This window comes from Acipenser ruthenus, chromosome 15 (assembly GCF_902713425.1).
Source record: "Acipenser ruthenus chromosome 15, fAciRut3.2 maternal haplotype, whole genome shotgun sequence".
NCBI lineage: Eukaryota > Metazoa > Chordata > Actinopteri > Acipenseriformes > Acipenseridae > Acipenser > Acipenser ruthenus.
Window position 1 is genome coordinate 14,015,515 of NC_081203.1, and position 18,234 is coordinate 14,033,748.

The 18,234-nt window shown below is 40.5% G+C and overlaps 1 protein-coding gene across 3 annotated transcripts in view; it reads right to left on the reverse strand.

The window, feature by feature from the left end:
* The window catches only part of LOC117973974 (pappalysin-1-like), a 202,280-nt gene that overhangs the window by 41,168 nt on the left and 142,878 nt on the right, over positions 1 to 18,234 (reverse strand). Inside the window, exons 15-19 of one of the 3 annotated variants that reach the window (XM_058987187.1) lie at positions 12,291 to 12,474; positions 11,406 to 11,616; positions 7,155 to 7,326; positions 5,755 to 5,905; positions 5,320 to 5,429 (exon numbers count right to left, since the gene is read on the reverse strand). In XM_058987187.1, the coding sequence (XP_058843170.1) occupies positions 5,320 to 5,429; positions 5,755 to 5,905; positions 7,155 to 7,326; positions 11,406 to 11,616; positions 12,291 to 12,474 (828 nt within the window). Of the gene's footprint in view, positions 1 to 5,319; positions 5,616 to 5,754; positions 5,906 to 7,154; positions 7,327 to 11,405; positions 11,617 to 12,290; positions 12,475 to 18,234 lie in introns of those variants that run through there. The other 2 variants (XM_058987186.1, XM_058987185.1) reach the window with 2 other exon arrangements.

The following is an 18,234-nucleotide window of genomic DNA, read 5'->3' on the forward strand; positions in this document are numbered from 1 at the left end:
GCAGGCAGTTCTGTAACACTTTAATGTAAAGTGTAACCCAATATATTTCAAGAGCTGACTGTAATTAATTCAAAAGGCACCACGGTATTTAGTAAGCAATGTTCTGAGTTGGGCAAAATGTGCAACTACTGGCCCAACTCCCCGAGTTCACAAACCTGCACAGATTGTTTTATGTTTTGGTAAGTCAAAGAGCCGGGAGAAAAAATGCTGCACCATTCTGACACCTTTAACTTTGTATCCCTGAAATGTAATTGCCTTTTCATAACCCTGAACTAAGCACTCAGTAAACTGATGGCTGTTGAATTTCATTCATAAAGAATCTGACTTGAGATCAGGAGCACAATTCTTTAATCCAAGCTTACCCTTTTTAAAAGATTGATCACAAAGCTTTCATGTTCATATCAGTCCACCAAATAAGAGGATAGCTAACTTGGTCATTTAGCAAGATTGTCTGAAGGTTGTAATAATGTAGTAACGTGTTTGGGTAACAAAACTATCCCATGCCACAGATATAAATAACAGATTACAGATGCAAGTGCATTGGACTACATTTAATAAGAACCATACCGGTGATCAGGTATTCAACAGCCAAAGAAAAGTAGATATTACTAACAGGAAAAAAGACTAAACACAGTAAGTTAAACAGTTGACTGGAGAGAACTAAACACATTAAAACCGTAGGGCAGCCCTGGCCGAAGCAAAAGTAGGTCATCATGACCTAGATTGTGACTCCCCTTTAAAAGATGTGGGATTCTCAAGATAAAGCCAGAAATATGTGTGATGCATTATATACAATATGGGCACTTTCTCTATAACCCAGCTGCTGGGATGTGCATCAGTCATTCTATCATTAGAACAATCATTAAAATAATGACCAGCAAGTTTCCCTACAGCCTGACAATCCTTTTTAATAACTTAAGCTGTGCCAGAGACGGATGACTCGCAGTGCCTTTATTCCATTTATACATCAAAATCTATTTTTTAGACCAGCTTTCAGGGGTATTACAACATCCCTCCGTGTGATAATTCATGTAAACTGAAAGTGGGAGCATGTATATGATTAGTCTAAAGGGAAAAACCATGCTTCTCAATCTGGAAATAAAACGCATGTTCTTTATTGCTTGTGTGATGTTGATTACTGATTTTAAAAAAAAAATCAATTGCTTTTTTACACCCAAGAGCTCTAGAGTAGATGTTGGCAAAGACAAAGACCAGCACCCTGCAGGAGCATGCTTGAGCTCATCAGGCACCTGGGCAGTGGGGTCCACTGCAGTGCAGTGAGCTGAAGCAGTCCCTGCTGCTTTTCCATCTCTATCCCACCAGAGTTCAAGACTTAAAGCGAGGACCTGTGCTCCACTGACTGTATGACTCACCTTGCACACCACACAGCCATGCCTTTACCAGGGGAGACCCTCTGGGACCCCTGCACTCCCCTGACTGTATGACTCACCCTGCACACCACACAGCCATGCCTTTACCAGGGGAGACCCTCTGGGACCCCTGCACTCCCCTGACTGTATGACTCACCTTGCACACCACACAGCCATGCCTTTACCAGGGGAGACCCTCTGGGACCCCTGCACTCCCCTGACTGTATGACTCACCTTGCACACCACACAGCCATGCCTTTACCAGGGGAGACCCTCTGGGACCCCTGCACTCCCCTGACTGTATGACTCACCCTGCACACCACACAGCCATGCCTTTACCAGGGGAGACCCTCTGGGACCCCTGCACTCCCCTGACTGTATGACTCATCTTGCACACCACACAGCCATGCCTTTACCAGGGGAGAAGCTCTGGGACCCCTGCACTCCCCTGACTGTATGACTCACCCTGCACACCACACAGCCATGCCTTTACCAGGGGAGAAGCTCTGGGACCCCTGCACTTCCCTGACTGTATGACTCACCTTGCACACCACACAGCCATGCCTTTACCAGGGGAGACTCTCTGGGACCCCTGCACTCCCCTGACTGTATGACTCACCTTGCACACCACACAGCCATGCCTTTACCAGGGGAGACTCTCTGGGACCCCTGCACTCCCCTGACTGTATGACTCACCCTGCACACCACACAGCCATGCCTTTACCAGGGGAGACCCTCTGGGACCCCTGCACTCCCCTGACTGTATGACTCATCTTGCACACCACACAGCCATGCCTTTACCAGGGGAGAAGCTCTGGGACCCCTGCACTCCCCTGACTGGGACCTTTGCTAACCCCGTGTTTTAAATCTACAATCGGAAAGGTTATTTTTGTTTCCAGTGGATAGAACGAAAGCACAGGTAATGTACATTGAATAATGGAAAGTCTAAATGCTGCATTTACATTATTGTTCATTTTTGCATCTCTCTCTGTGTCCTGTATTCATTATGAGGGAGGTGACATTGCATTAGTGTTTGAGCTACGGTTTTCGAAATGCATTTGTATTACCTCCAAGACTGAGGACGGTCCTTGTCGATGTGGAATTGTAAACCGATACCTAATATAGTATAAATGATAGGTGTACATTCCTGTGTGTGTGTCAGCAATTTGAGGTAAATGACTGATTGACTGCTATCACAAACAAAGTTATTTTTAACTGAGGCTGCATTCATCCTGCAGGTATGGTTAGACAAGCAGTCCCCAGATCACGTGTACCTGAGAGGAATGAGGTACTTTGAGCTGTGCTTGATCAGCCTCTACTAAAGCATTGTCATCTGTAAACACAGCATGATAAAACACAAGGACAGAAACACAAGGACTATCGATTTCACCTCGGCACAGACACTTTAACATGGTGACCTTTCAGCTATGAAATGATTTCTAACCAAAGCTACTGATAGAAATACCGAATATATCATATTGCAGGCATTCTCTAGTGTAAAAAGGCTGAGAGCGCAAGGTCATATATTATCTTTCTAGAGTGCAATATTCAAACCAATTCCCTAAATCTCTCTATTATCATCATCATCATCATCATCATCATCATCATCAGTATTAGTATTAATATTGGACCGTTTGCCCTGATCACTGCACGACACAATCATGATGACATTGTTCAAGTTCATCCCCAACGTGCTCAATTGGTTTGAGATTCAGGCTAATGGAAGATGCCTGAAGTCTCCGTCATCCGGTGGAGGCAGCATTATTGTATTAAAAGCTGCTGTTGGCATCAGGGCTCAGGTGCAGCATTGCTGAGTGGACTTGCTCAATAGCGATGAAGTAAACTACCGCATTCGATTGGTTTTCCAGAGTAATCAAGGGACCCCAGGTAGACCAGGAGAAGAAAATGCTCCACACCAAGGCAAGGCCAGGTCCGAATAGTGTCTAGGCAGTTACAGGACTGGACTGCAGTGAAGAAACGGGATTACTGTACTCTGTGAATCAAAGACCTCGGAGGACACGTCACAGGATCTACATTAGCTAGAGAATCCACAGTAATTGTGGTACATTTTCACACCTGAACAAGGGCCTTGTGTGGTCTTGAAGGTTTGCATTAACTATTGTTCCAAATAGGGATGCCATTTTTTTATTTTTTTTATCATGTTTTTATTATTATTATTATTATTATAAGCCTTTAAGGATAAATAAATCCAGGCTGCTGCTTTTTTTTTTTTTCTCTCACTGAGACAAAAGCAATGAAAATCCACTTGGAAGCGAATGTAGAAATTGGTTGCTACTGTGCCAAGCTGTGTGAAAACATGAAATGGTCCGCCACTTTCTTCCTTTCTTGCAGAGAACAAAGGAGGGAAATTACTGTCTGACGCATTAGAGCCACTTGTGTATTCCTAAACTACCCTTACAGAAAAGTTTAAAAAAATACCACAGGGATCTGATTACAATACCAGTGCATTACCCCAAAGAAGCCTCGTCAGAACCATTAGCAGAGCACATAGGAATGTACTGGAAACAAATACAGCATATAGCATGGTGGTACTGATACACAGTTATCGAAACAGTACCTTACCATGGTCCTACAAAATTACTACTAGTATGTTTGTGAATCAAAACATGGTACCATCCTGCCAATGTCTTCTTAATACAGTACCACTGCATTGCCACGGAAGAAATGTGTTTCGGGTACAGCCGATCATAGTAAACTGTGGAAATAAAACTACTGTACAGACTGTAATGCAATCCAAATTCGACCTACAGCCTCTTTGCATTGTCTTGAAGCAGAAGAGCAAAACAAAGAGCTCAAATGAATAAGTAATTGAATGGAATATGAATGATTTATTAGATGTATCATACAGGAGGCTGCCATAATGTTTCCAGTGGGAACATACTCCTGCAGGGGGCCTTTTGAGCGTTTGGTGTGACCTGAAGGCTTGTTTTTATGAATAACATACTGTCTGATATCTAAAGAGACGGTTGCTGGCTTCTTTAACAATAATTTCATTCATTTCAAACTCCATTTTACTGATACAAAATAAATGTTATTAAAACAATATTTACTTAAAACATTGTAGCAGGGTGGTAGGAAAGCCCTTTAAATGAAAAGGGGTCAGGGCAGAGCCCTGCTGTTTAAATGTATTTGTTTGTTTATTTTTGGAACGGGGTCTCCCCCTCCGCCACTGTGCAGTTTATTTTGTGTTTGTATTATGATTTATTGTATGAATGTAATTATGATTTATTTATGTGTAAATATGACTGTGAGAGCTGTGTCATTTTTGTTATTGTTTTGACAGCGTAGCCGAATGTTTTGGTTGGTACTGTTTGGTAGTGTGGATGGGAAGCCCCATCCATCCACTATTAAAAAAACTTGTGTAGAAGGTGGCCATCTCAATTAGGTGATTCATTTGTTGCTAATCGGGAGATGGTCACCTGTATATAAACCTGCAGCTCTCTGCACTCCGGGTGGGGTGTTCTAGAGGAGAGAACGGGAGAGCAGTTGGAAAACAAAAACAAAAACAAAAACGAAACTGAAACAAAAGAGTAAGGAACAGTGAAGGCAACTGCCCAGCCTGACCTTAGGTCTGTTTTGGTTTATGTTTGTGACTTTTGTTTTTGTGTAAACCTTTTATTTCGCTCTGTGAGCAAGTGGTTTTTTTGTTAAATCTTTTATTTATTTTTGTTTAAATAAAAAAACGGCACATGCCGCGTCTTTTGCCTGCAGTACCTGTCAGTGTTTTTTCTTCCTGCATCTGGCCTGACGTCACCACAATGCCATTCCTTTCACAAACACCCATAACTATGTTGAAACGTTTGTCATTGAATGTATGACGTTTCTGTTAGTATTGCTAAACGCAAATGAAACATAAGAGCCAGGGCCCATTTTGGACTGTTACCTAAGCTTTGAGGCGTGCTGGTGTTGCTAATGATAATCCACTCACCTGCGCTTTTGGGGGGTTCCTCCAGTGCTCCACATCCTGTGATGTCATGTTGCTAGGTAACACCACCGGGCTGCTGTTGGCATCTATGCAGGATGGCACACACTTTGAACCTAAAAAGAACATTCATCACTGTTTAAATCATTCAAACAGATGTAAGCATGTGGTTTTGTGTGCTCTTCAAAAACCACCAACACAGAATGGAAGGGTCCAGTGCTCCACATCCTGTGATGTCATGTTGCTAGGTAACACCACCGGGCTGCTGTTGGCATCTATGCAGGATGGCACACACTTTGAACCTAAAAAGAACATTCATCACTGTTTAAATCATTCAAACAGATGCAAGCATGTGGTTTTGTGTGCTCTTCAAAAACCACCAACACAGAATGGAAGGGAAGTTCATCCTCAGTCTTCTATGAATAAGAGCAGCAGAAGTACCTATGCCGTATCCCTCATGGCAGTTGAGTCTGACGCTGTGGTTGGGAATGCGTGCCAGTGGACACTCTCCTTGCCACGTCTTGCAGATATGGAACGAGCCGCTCCAGTTGCCATCCTTCCTGCAGCGGATCAAGTTGTTATTTGGTCCCTTCTAAAGAGATACAATACAGAGTTAGCATGAGTGTGATCACAAGAGTACAAACAAACACAAGCTTTATTTATTACCAGATGTGTGTCCATTCAATATCAGTATCATAGAAGCCATGTGCTAGTTCATACACAATCCTGCTACAATGACCAACACTTATTAAAGAGTTGGCTGCACAGCATACAGAGAGCTATATACAGCAGATATATGTAACAATTGAAATTACAGCTCTCAATCTTCTAGTTGACCCAATTACTGACATTTTAATTGGATCCTGCCTGGGAACATCAATCAGGGGTTCAAAGCTTCATTGCTTAATATTTTGTCATTTTACTGGGAAAGTACGTCACTTGTAATGAGATCATAATTCTGAACAATGAATGCTTACACTGTTAGATACACCCTCCTATCCCTGAGCTCAAACTTGCATTGTCCTTACTGTTTTAAAATTTGCTTGGTTGCTATTTACAATAATAGTCTCTAATTACACTCAATTAGACTGTAATTACAAAGTAAATCCACTGATGTTAGTATGACCACTCCACAAGGCTACTAGCCTTCCCTGCCTTTCACACTGGAGGCCTGGGATTAAATCCAGTGAAATAAATGACGTGGGCACAACTCTGTAACTAATACCATGTGGAAATAGATTTCTTCATCATGGAGTTGTTTAATGTGTCTAATTGAGAATGGGCAATAGGTAACATGAAAGGCAGAGTAATTAATAAATCAGTTATCTGTCTTCTAGCTTTTTACAATAACAATTAGGCTAATTGAGGCAAAGGACAATAAAGCTAACAGTCACCATTACTGTGATTGACTGTCTAGGTAACATAAGTAGGGCTTCTGATTTTAGTTAATAGTAAAATTGATTTAATTTACATTAATAGAGAGGAGTCGCTTCTGCTTTGAAATGAAAAAGTCAGACGATTTAACAGCCCGTTTAGTTCAATTAAATACATTTTACTATGAACACGTTTCTCAGTTGTGATTGAGATACTCGAATGGCTTAACAGGTATCAATTTATTTTTTAAAAGGAGAGTAGAAAAGTCAGGGGCAAAACACTGAAAATTAGAAGCCCTACGTAAATGCTACTGTTTAATGTTCTCTTATGATTTGCTCAAGAAAAGCAGTTGAACTGTGTATTCTGCCCACCACTCATGCTCAGTAACTTCACTCTGGAGTACAGACCCAGCTGGCCTGCAGATCCAGGATCAGGGAACAAGAGTCCAGTTGCACAAGGTAACTCACAGTTTTGTTCCCTCCCTCGTTGCAGTTAATGCGACAGGCGCTGTTGAAGTTAAAGCCGTTGCTGCATTGGTACAGCCCGTGGAACACTGCGGACGGGGGGTCACAGGTCACCGGAACACAAGCTCCTTCCTGCCAGCTGCCATCCTCAGTGCATTGAGTTTTAAATGCCCTCCTTAGCGGGGAGAAATCAGGGGAAACAACATTACTGTGCTTATCCCATTTAACGTACAATAGGGTTCCATTGGTTTAAGCATCAATGGCATTACATGTGGAGGACTGTTGTGGTAAAACAGCATGTCATTGCTGTAGCAATATTAATTAAGGAGAGAACTTCAAATCATCCCTGCCCTGGGGAGTGAACTCACACAATGCACAGCAGCCTTTGAATTCCTGTGACACACTAGTAAAGCTCAATTTGAAATACATAAACACACACACCGTCCCATAATTCATCTATGTTAATCACTAAGAGATGCGATTAAACATCTTAACAGGATCCTTTTTGAGTTCTGGGGCATTCTCCACACACGCTCTGTAAATAATAAGAACTGAATGACAACAGTAGAAATCAAGGGCCTTGTATGACTGATTGAAAACGGGTGTCTGTTTGGGCCAGATACGATCACAAGACTTCGAAATGCCTACCTGTGGCTGCTTACCCTCCTTCTGAAATAGACACAGCTTGTATATTAAAATCCCAGTGCTATAAATAATCCACATTGAGGTGTTTTGATTATTTTTATTCCAGTGTTTATTCTTCCAATAGTGCACATCTTTGCAAACATTAACCGTTGAATCACCAGTTATTTTAAACGTCTTTCAGAAATGTATCCTAATATTTTCCATTTTACGTTACTTGCTATGCACAGATCTATGTGTATTATAGGTTTTATGGGGCTGTGAGAGCCAGGAGAAAGATAATAGGAGTAATATATACATAGTGACAAATAGACAGCTATCGGTGGTATTTCCTATAGAAACAATGGGGGGTTTCTATTGCAGGACACAGCGGTAACTGTACTATTTGTCACAAAGTGTTAAAGGGTTTAGATAACAAAAATATTGTGTATTAGTTGCAGTTGCAGGTATAAAATGCCAAACAAGGGTTTAAAACCTTTTATTTCAGTTGTATTAATTATTTCTAGTTTAAAACACTGTGTGTAATGGTGGCTGTGTGTAAAAACTACAATTACCATGACCTGCGAGGCAGGCTGCTCGCAATTATCGAAACAGGCTGTTAGCAATGATTGAATTAAGAAACACATACAAGGGAAGAGATGGTTCTGTGTGGTCGTGGAGACAATAAGCCATGGAAACTTCGTTTTACAGCAACCAGTTCAACTGTTTGAAAAACTACAATGGGAGCAAAGCAGCAAAACCGTCTGTACAAGGGGATCGCTATAACTGCAAGCAGGTCTACTAGTTTACAGTGTGTGTGTTTAAACTAGTGGGATCCTTCCTGAAATAGTCTATAGTGGGTTACAGACCTGGAACATTCTACTGCAGTTACCCTATCCCATGTGTGTGTAAGAAAATACAGCGTGTTTAAAAGGACAGCGAGGGATGGGACTGCAGTGAGTGGTGTGGTGCAAGGGACCGTCCACAAAGTACTTACCACTGAAGAAACGAAGAGAAATCGTTTGTTATTTGCACTGGAGCATGTATGCAAATATAAAAACACCAGAGACTGTTTAGTTTCAACCAAGATTTTATTTTCAAGGAAGTTTGTGCAAGTGTGGATATTGTTGAAAGCGCAGCCACAATACTTACCTGGAGTGGTTGCTGAAGAATTAACCTGGATCCTGTGTAATACAAATACAACAATATAAATAAAAAAGACATTGAGAATACCCTGTACCTGAGAATTCGTAGTTTTTTTCAAACATTTAAAATTACCTGAGTGGTCGTGTGATGCCTTCAAGAGATAGAAGAGCTTTGACAGAATTAGGCACTGCTTAGCGGGCTAATGCTTTAGGTAGAGAAAAAATAAACAAAGTATAGATAAGGCCCATATGTTTGGGCTAGGTTTTTCTTTTGCTTTATTGAAAAGTATTTTTGTTTAATTGTTCACTGTAATTAAAACTCACCATTGGTTCGTCACTTCTCTTTCCTGCGCAGTTTTATATACACACTTCAATGGAAAGATTCCACGCATTCTAAATACGGTTGAGCTAGAGGGATATAATCCCTGATAAATGCCCTTAGAATCTTTGTAACCGGATCACAAAGACAAATCAAACAAGATCACTCCATCAGCTATTAACAACATGTCGTTTAAAGTAAATAACTGCTCGATATCTGGAAATATTCAAATCAATTACCAAGGAAAAGACTTTTTATTACAATCTTTTTTTTCGGATCTTTGTCCTCTGTTGATTTTCACCGAAGCATTTTTAATAACTGCGCACTAAATAAGAAGAATAATAATAATATATTATTTTTTTCACAATCTTTTGTTCTCTGTTTATTCAAATAAAAGTTTACAGTTTTAAAAACGCTGTTTTGTACACTCATTTTATAGAGAAGATTGTTGTTATGGAGGACTATATTTATAGAATGTTCATTTTAAAGTGCTTATGTGGAAAGAAACATAGAAAAAAAGGAAAACATAAATAAATTCAGTAACAATCAATACAAATTATAGTTAATTGTGTTGTAACATTGAAGTATATAAGCAATAAGACCCTCCACATCGGGCATTACCCCATTACCCAAACGGTCGTATAATGCCCTCTGTGTCGGGTCTTATTGCTTACATGTATATATATATATATATATATATATATATATATATATATATATATATATATATATATATATATATATATATTGATATACAGTATGTGTGTGTTTTCCATAATTATATTTCATATGTATTTTTATATGTTGAACTCAAAGCAGCTTGTTTCATGTAATTTAGTTCCAGTCTCAAGCACTGAATCGTGTTTTCACTACGACAGGGATTCGGGGCTTTTGAACGGGCTGTGACACTATTTTCACATCTCACAACTACGGGGCTCTGAAAAAGAGATCAAAGCAAACCTATAGCAACCCACACAGCTCTAAAGAGACTGTGCTAACGAAACAGTTCCATGCACATCCATTCATAATATAGGTCTCGAATGTGTAATTGTGAAAGAAACACAAGTTATAGTAACTCTTGGGCTCTGGTACACTACACAACCGCAGGTTAAAGAGCTCTCAGCTTACAAGCCGTGATGCTGGAAACTGCCCCTTTCATGTCAATGACCAATCAGCTGCCTCCCCTGTTGAGTGACATGCTTTTCAGCCAGTCACACGAGTTGAAATGAACCAGGAAGTGCAAACAGGTAACCAAAGATTAAGGCATAGAAACTGAGAGCTTCCTTTAATCTAGAGTAGCAGTAGATAGCACGTGTTTAAAATACAGCTCACGTGTGCAATTGTTTAAGGGTGCTGTAGCCAGTGCTTACTGCGTCGCATGAACTGCTTTACAGTATATGTCATTTGTCTCAAGGAGGGTCCCACCATCAGGGTGACATGAAAACCAGTATTCAAAGTTTCAGACAAAACCATAACAACAATAAATGTCACTAAAAGAGGAAGTTAAAGTAATTAAATCATGTACTATTTAAAAACACAATGTTCTGTAACAATTTAATTGCAAACATGAAGGTCTTGCTTTCGTGCTCATGTTCTGTTTGGAACTAATGGCTGGGGTTTCCATAATGGCCAATTACGAAATCATTTTTTTGGAACAGCTTCTTATAAAAAAAAAAAAAAAAACCCTCAATATTACAGTAAGATAATGCCAGAGATGTTCACTGTGGGACCACATTTCAGTGCTGGCTTCAAGATGTTTTTCCTTCCTATTTTGTTTAACAAGAGCTCATTAGACATGCTCCCGATGACCTTTATTGTTCTGGCCAATGCTAAAGACTTTGAAATACCAAATTAACAGCCTCAGCCACTGGTTGTGGTAGTCCTTGAATTGCAGCTGACATTTGATCATTGTTTTATTAGTGGGGGAAAGCTAAGGAAATGAACAGGTTTTTTTTTGTCTGAACTTGGTAGGAAATGTGGCATCACATTTACAGAGATTAGTAAGCAGCAGCATGTAGAGAATACAATCTCGTTTTTTATAAAATGCAGGCTAATAACAGGGCATGACGTTGAATTTGTTTTGGGTTGGTTTGGTTCCAGAGAAATTAGACAGCGAGAACCAATTCAACAAAGTGTTTAGCTAGTAATTCACAAAACAGAGAAACTTACTTTATTGCTGTTTTGGAGAGGCCGGGGATGTGGTAGCCTGGCTTGCATTTGTACTTGCAGAAGGAGCCAACCTTGTGTCCGTTGGCACGGCAACGGGAGGTCTGCAGGATAGCGTTGGGCACAGGGGGAGGAGCCAGGCACATGAGCTCACAGAGTGCCTCGGGGAAAGACCAGAGTGCATCCTCCATGCAGGCCAGAGTGTTATTGGTCCCTGATGGGAGAGAGAACCACAGAGGATCAACCTCCACACACATGGCACTGGTTATCAGCAGAATAATAACCACAGTTATTAACAAAGGGCCTCTTAGCAGAATTACAGAGGTGTGTGTTTGGAAAACAAATTATTTGCAGCCGCCTTAACTTTTCCACTTTGGCTTACTGTACACTTATTCATTTAAGAAGGACTGCAGAGGACGCCGCTTATTTTGGGTTCTACAATCTGAACAGGTTCTATAGAGAAATCTGAAGCTATACAAAAACTAGAGCGATAGAAAGCGGGCTCTTCTTTTAAAATGCTGCTATGCATTCTACAAGGCTGTGTGTAGCCATCCCAGTGTTCTGGCCTGGTGGGTGGGGAGCAATATACTGTAGTAAGCGCTCTGATCTTATCCATGCGTTTTGTGGATGCCTCATGACCTTGTCTATGTTTATACTCCATATGTTACTGTCCCAAGGAGAGGTGTGTGAGGATTGCAGTGCAGTCTAGACCTCCACAGAAAGCCTTTATAACAACATCATCTCTTACTGATGATTTTTATTTCCTGTTTTGTTTTAGGGAGAGGGTTGATTTGTGGGTAGTTTAGTTTTATTTGTGCTAATGGTTTAGGGACTTATTCATGGTCGCCTTTGTTACTTGTATGGGAATCCTTGTTTTGGATTGCTCACCTCGAAGCTGGGCAGGGTCCTTACATTGAAACCAGCACTTCTTGCCAAATGTGGTCCCTTCTGGACAGTGGAAAGCAGCCGGGTAAACGTGGTACTTGTCTGGGATTCCACAGTCCACAGGCTCGCAGGTGACCTCTTTGTTCCAGTTCCCATCTGTGCAGGTCATTGTCACTGTGGACTCCGACTGTAAAACAAAGAAACGGAAGCATAACCCTCTCATTCCTAGACAATATCACAGGGTCTGGAATAGACAGCATCCTAACTGAGCACCACTGTGGAGTGGTCTTGGTAAGTGTAATGCTAGAAGGGAGGCGCTTTAGAAATAATCCTAATACTGTACACTTACAGTGCAACGTGTTTCTTTAAGAATTAGAAAGTGTTTAAAATGCTGATGAGATGCACAGCTGTTGTCTGGGTGTATGTTTGGAATAGACTCTTAACAAGTGCAATAAGCACAGGGTTTGTGTTTTAAAAGTTAGTATCTACCGCTAACTTCAATGGCCTCTTCAAAGCATTTGTTTATGCAGGATCGCAATTCCTGCGGTATTCGGGACAAGTAAAACTAATTTTAAAAGATTCCTTCGAGGCGTGCAATCCGGATTTTCAGGGATTTCAAGGAAATGTACAATTTGCTTTCAAATGAAAGTTGAAGATCTATGCCTGTGTTGTTGGTGGGCTTGGGGTCGTACACCCACGTGAATTCTTTATGTTATTCAAACTGAAAGGCCCTGCCGCTTCAGAGCTCCTGCACAGAGCCACGAATTTATACAGTAGGAATACGCTCCCCATAATACAAAGAAAAGCTCACGACTGCCACCAGAAATCTGCAGTTTGATCCTCCCCACATCGAATCACCACATTATACAGTATGAAGGATCATTTCACACAAACAAAAACATTCCACTATTTTAGAGAACTCATCAAGGTCAGGATTACTCATCAACCGCAATCAGAAAAAACAAACTCATCAAGGTCAGGATTACTCATCAACCCCCCAGGTGTGTGTTATACAATGTTCAACAAAAGGGAGACAAATAGTCCCAGAGACAGAAATAATTCAATGTGTGGCGATTGCTGAACACGAGAACCATCCAAGTACCGTGCCTCCTAACAGCATCCTACAGTGCATGTTTGTCATGATTCAATTGATAAAGGTGCATGTTTAGTTGGTCCTTTGGGTCCTGAGAATTCCCTAACACACCAAAGCGAGCTCCAGCTTGGAAACGGTTGGGAAGCATGGGGTTAACTTCTTCATGATATTTTGTAAGTTTTGCACCCAAGTGCTTCTATAGACATCCCCCCCACCCTTTCCCCAACACAACCCAGATTTGCTGACCACAGACAGGAGCTGTTCTGTTTATGACCGGCTGCACTTCACTTTTCCCACTGCCTTCGCCAGCCTTGGGCTGCTGAAATTAATTGGATAATCACACCCTATTTATAGAGGGGAAAACACCAAACCAAAAAATCAAATGCTGCTACTGTGCACTCGGAAAACCTTCATCACAGGTTACCCATGTTATGATGCTACTGTGCACTCTGAAAACCTTCATCACAGGTTAACCAGTAAGCATCTTGTCTCTTTCTCTTATTTGAAAAGCTGCTGCTTCTTTACAGTAGTATTGTATTGTATTCTGCAAACACAGGGCCAAAACTACTAAATATCCTGCAAGTTACAAAGACTGAGCACAACTAATACATTCTTCTCCCTTTTTAATGCTTACATTATTCTGTATTGACTTCCTCTCTGTATACAGTTTTAACCCACTGTATTTAAAATCTATACTCAAAATGCAAACTGTATCATACAGCCCTGTACATTCCTTTAACAGCCATGATACCCGAAAGGAACTACCTGCCAGGTACATACCTATCAATGTTTGGGATGGAGTTTTTAATACAGTGTACCTGATGCAAAGCTATTTATTATTATTATTATTATTATTATTATACTACACAATTTCTAACCAAAAAGCTACGTGCCTCCTAACGGCTTCCTACAGTGCATATTATTTATTTATTTATTTATTTATTTATTTATTTATTTATTATTAATAATAAATAATAATAATAATAATATTATTATTTTGGGTTGCCCTTGTACTGGTACTCATACAATACAATAGTTTTCGATGCAGTCGTGTGCAATGTGGCAGGTTATAATACCACTATTTCTGTGCATCACTCAGAATAGCAGCTATTCAAAAGTGAAGCTACTCTGCAATTACTTTGAAAAGGATTTGGCCACAATTACAGTAAATTATAGAGCTCCGGGGTGTTTAAACAATAGTTTAGACTGCCTCTGGTTTGTTAAAACAATAGTTTAAGCTAATTAAAAACGACTGCATAAGAGTTCTTTAACTTCGATCACTTTCTGTAGCCCAGGAAGGTTTTTAAAAAGTATAACCTGGGAATGCAAATGAAAGCCCAAACAAGTTGAAAAGCCCCTCCGACAGACCGAGGTGGCTGGACGGCTTGTTTGGAATCTCTCTTTGTCATTTATATAGTGTACCAGCTTTTGTCATTTAGGTGTATACCCAAGAGATTACTACAGCTGTATCCTGAAACAAACACCTCTCTCTCTCATTCTCTCGAGACTGCAGAAGGCCGGGAGACGCACAAGAATTGAAGCAATTACTGCTGAATTGTAGGAGATTCAAACCTTAGCAGAGTGTTTTGTTTGTCACTGGCAAAGTCGCTGGAGATTCCCTCAGTCAAGCGCTGGTCTGGATTTAGAAAAGCAACTTGGAGGGCTTTTTCTCCCCTTCTCTACTGAACATCAAAAGAACCCGGATTTCTGCTTTGCCAGTAAAGGAAAAAAAAGCAAAGCCTTAATAGCTTGTGCAGAAGTCAAGTCTGTCATCATATTGATATATTATTACAGTACGAATCGAAATAGCAGAACGGCGTGCTTTTTCTTTCAATGAGTGCACCTGTATAGGGTACAGCATTTTGATGTTAAAAGTGGTGCATTCATATGAATATTGGCTGTGTCAACATTTACAATGAAAAAAATAAACAAAATGGTCATATTTTCATTTAAAAAAAAGTGTCGTAATGAATTTCTCCGAATGTATCCAAATAATTCACCTTTATTTTTCTGCCAATATCAGGTCCAGTATACTATTAGACTGCATCTCAAATCGGTTTCTCATCTCAGTCATCAAGTGCCCCATCAACCTCAGTTCTCTGAGACCCTCACTATCTCTCAGGGTTGTCTATTATTCAATAGCGCTCAATTGAGACTGAGTTTTTCCACCTCCATTACAATGTCACAATATAACCCTAAGAAACCATTTGCAGAACATGGTGTTACCAGCAATTCCAAAACATTGCACTGAACTACTGAATAGTAATCACAACACAGTAAGCTATGTGATGCTGTGAGTATGTTAAACATGGCCATGTTGTACCATTCTGTCATGAACTGTACCACTGTAGCCCACTGAACCATTGTACATGTAGTACCACTGCTAGAAGAATTTAGTAAATATTCATTTAAAACAGGTTGATATTTAAAAGAAATTCCAATTAAGTTCCTAGAAAAAGGTAATTGGGAACTAGATTTGCAAATATACTCTAAGGGGAGAAAAAAAAAAAAAGAAAAATGTGTGGGAAAGACCAGCAACTGATTAAAGGATCTGATAACATTAGCAAACTGATTTACAGCATTTCCTGTTAAGTAGGCAGACGTGACATTCTCACCTTTTAACATTAGCACATGCAAAAGCTTTAATGAATGCATTCCATTGCGTTTTATTAACATGTCAGAGGGCAGCGTGTGAGCTGCTGATAGACTCATACCCAGACTGCACTGAACCTCCTTCTTAAACTCCAATCAGATCTGTGAAGCAATCTGTGTGAAGCCATGAGAGGGTTACACTCATTCAAGGACATTCTGGCACTATATTCAGATTTTTATCAGGCCTGTCTGTGAAAATCAGTGTTTCAATAGCCTTGATTTTGTTTTACCCCTTTTTAACAAGATATGAATTTGTATTAATATAGGTGCCATCACTTTTAATTTGGCCTGCACTGTGTATTGTAGTGTAAAATTACAAATATCTTTAGAAATAGGTTTCATGCTGCACTGTAAGAGATGTGGATGCTGCAGCTCTTACCATGAGGTGAAAGGGCAATCTCCTTTTCTAATGGCTGTTTGTGTGGGCTGGTGGGCTCCCCACATGTATCATAGCAATACTGATACACCATCATTACATTGAATGACCAGGGCTCACAACAAATGAGCTCCAGCATGAAGCCTTAGCGATGGAATGATAACATTTAAATCAAGCATGTCTGGAGTGCATATGGCTCTTAAAACAAAACAAACAAAACAGTTATTATAGCGGCGGGAATTGTTTTTGCAACCGTATGTAAATGTGTATAACTATGGGAAAAAATACAATACTGAAAACTATGGTTTCCAGTGTGGTTTTCAGACACACAACAAAGGTTAGCTGCTTTGTAATTAATAATGGCTGAAAGATACTGAAGACCAGCAGTCAAAGGTCGTCTGTGTTCCTCATCTTCAGTCAAAACTAATTCCACCTGCGTCTGTACTGATAGGCCTATTGATACAACAGCCCATTGTTGTAGAAGGAACTGAAGAAGACCACGGCCCACAAACAGAGATCTGTCAAGTGGAGACCCTACAAGGGCGTGTTGGTTGTTTCTTCACCCCCTCCCATCCCCGTGGGGAAGCCAGGATTCCCCCCCCCCCCCCACCCCATGTGAGGAGTTAGCCCCTGAACACATTCCTAGTCTCCCTGCTGGATGGGCTGTTATTGGGGAGACATTGCACGCAAGTAGTTTCCTTCTAAAAATGTACAACTGCTTTTTAATGACCACTGGCTACTGTGCCTCTAATTGAGAAATGGGGAATCCAAAATCAAGAATCCAGGCGCTTATTCACCAGTCATAAACACGCATTGCAAATGAGTGGAATCAACCATACATTGTTTTTTTTTCTTCTAATTTTTGCAATTCCCAGGCAGGCTACAAGCTGTCCCATTATTTTACCGCAGGCAGTATATTCAGAATTGACCACTTAGACGCCGGAAACCAACAAAGTACAAGAATCTTGTAACATGTAAACTCAAGCTGTGCAGCACAATTGCTGTGCGTATGCTTTATGCATTCAATTTAAATATCATTCATATTTTTTCAATGTGTAAAACACCCTTTACGCAGCGTATCTGGAGCGCTGTGTGTGTGTGTGTATACATAGATAGATAGATAGATAGCTAGATAGATAGATAGATAGACAGATAGATAGATAGATAGAGATAGATAGATAGATATCATTATCATCATCTTCAGCCCCAAGATTCTTCCACAAAAGCCTGTCTGCTGCGTCCCTCATCCACGTTGCTCCAGCTTGTTTACTAATTTCATCTTGCCATCTTCCTGGAGGTCTTCTTCTTGGTCACTTTATATCTCTTGGGATCAAGTCTAGTGTCTCCTTGGTCCAGCGATGGTCTGTTCTTCTTGCTACATGTCTGGCCGACTGCCATTTCAGTTTTTTTGCTCGTACAATAACATTGCATACTTTTGTTTGCGCTCTTATCCATTCCTTCCTTTTCCTGTCTCTTCTTGTTATTCCCAGCATGCATCTTTCCATACTCCGTTGAGTCGTTTGTAATTTCTGAGTAATTTTTGCATTGAAGGTCCAGGTTTGCATTCTTGTTTATGGTGCTGATCAAGTCTCAATTCCTTGTTTTTTTCAGGAGAGCTTAAAACAGATCTTGTGTAAACCGAGTCAGGCTTAACACTTGAATGTCTGGTTCACACAATCATGTGCATTCTGTACAATGACATCCATCGCTGAACCCTCGGCTCTCGCTGGTCCCCTCTAGTCTGGTGGGCTGGTGGGGTTGGCAGGGAGTGTAGGGGTATCTGCTTCTCATTACTTGTAAAATAAGATACCTCCTGTTATTTCTGT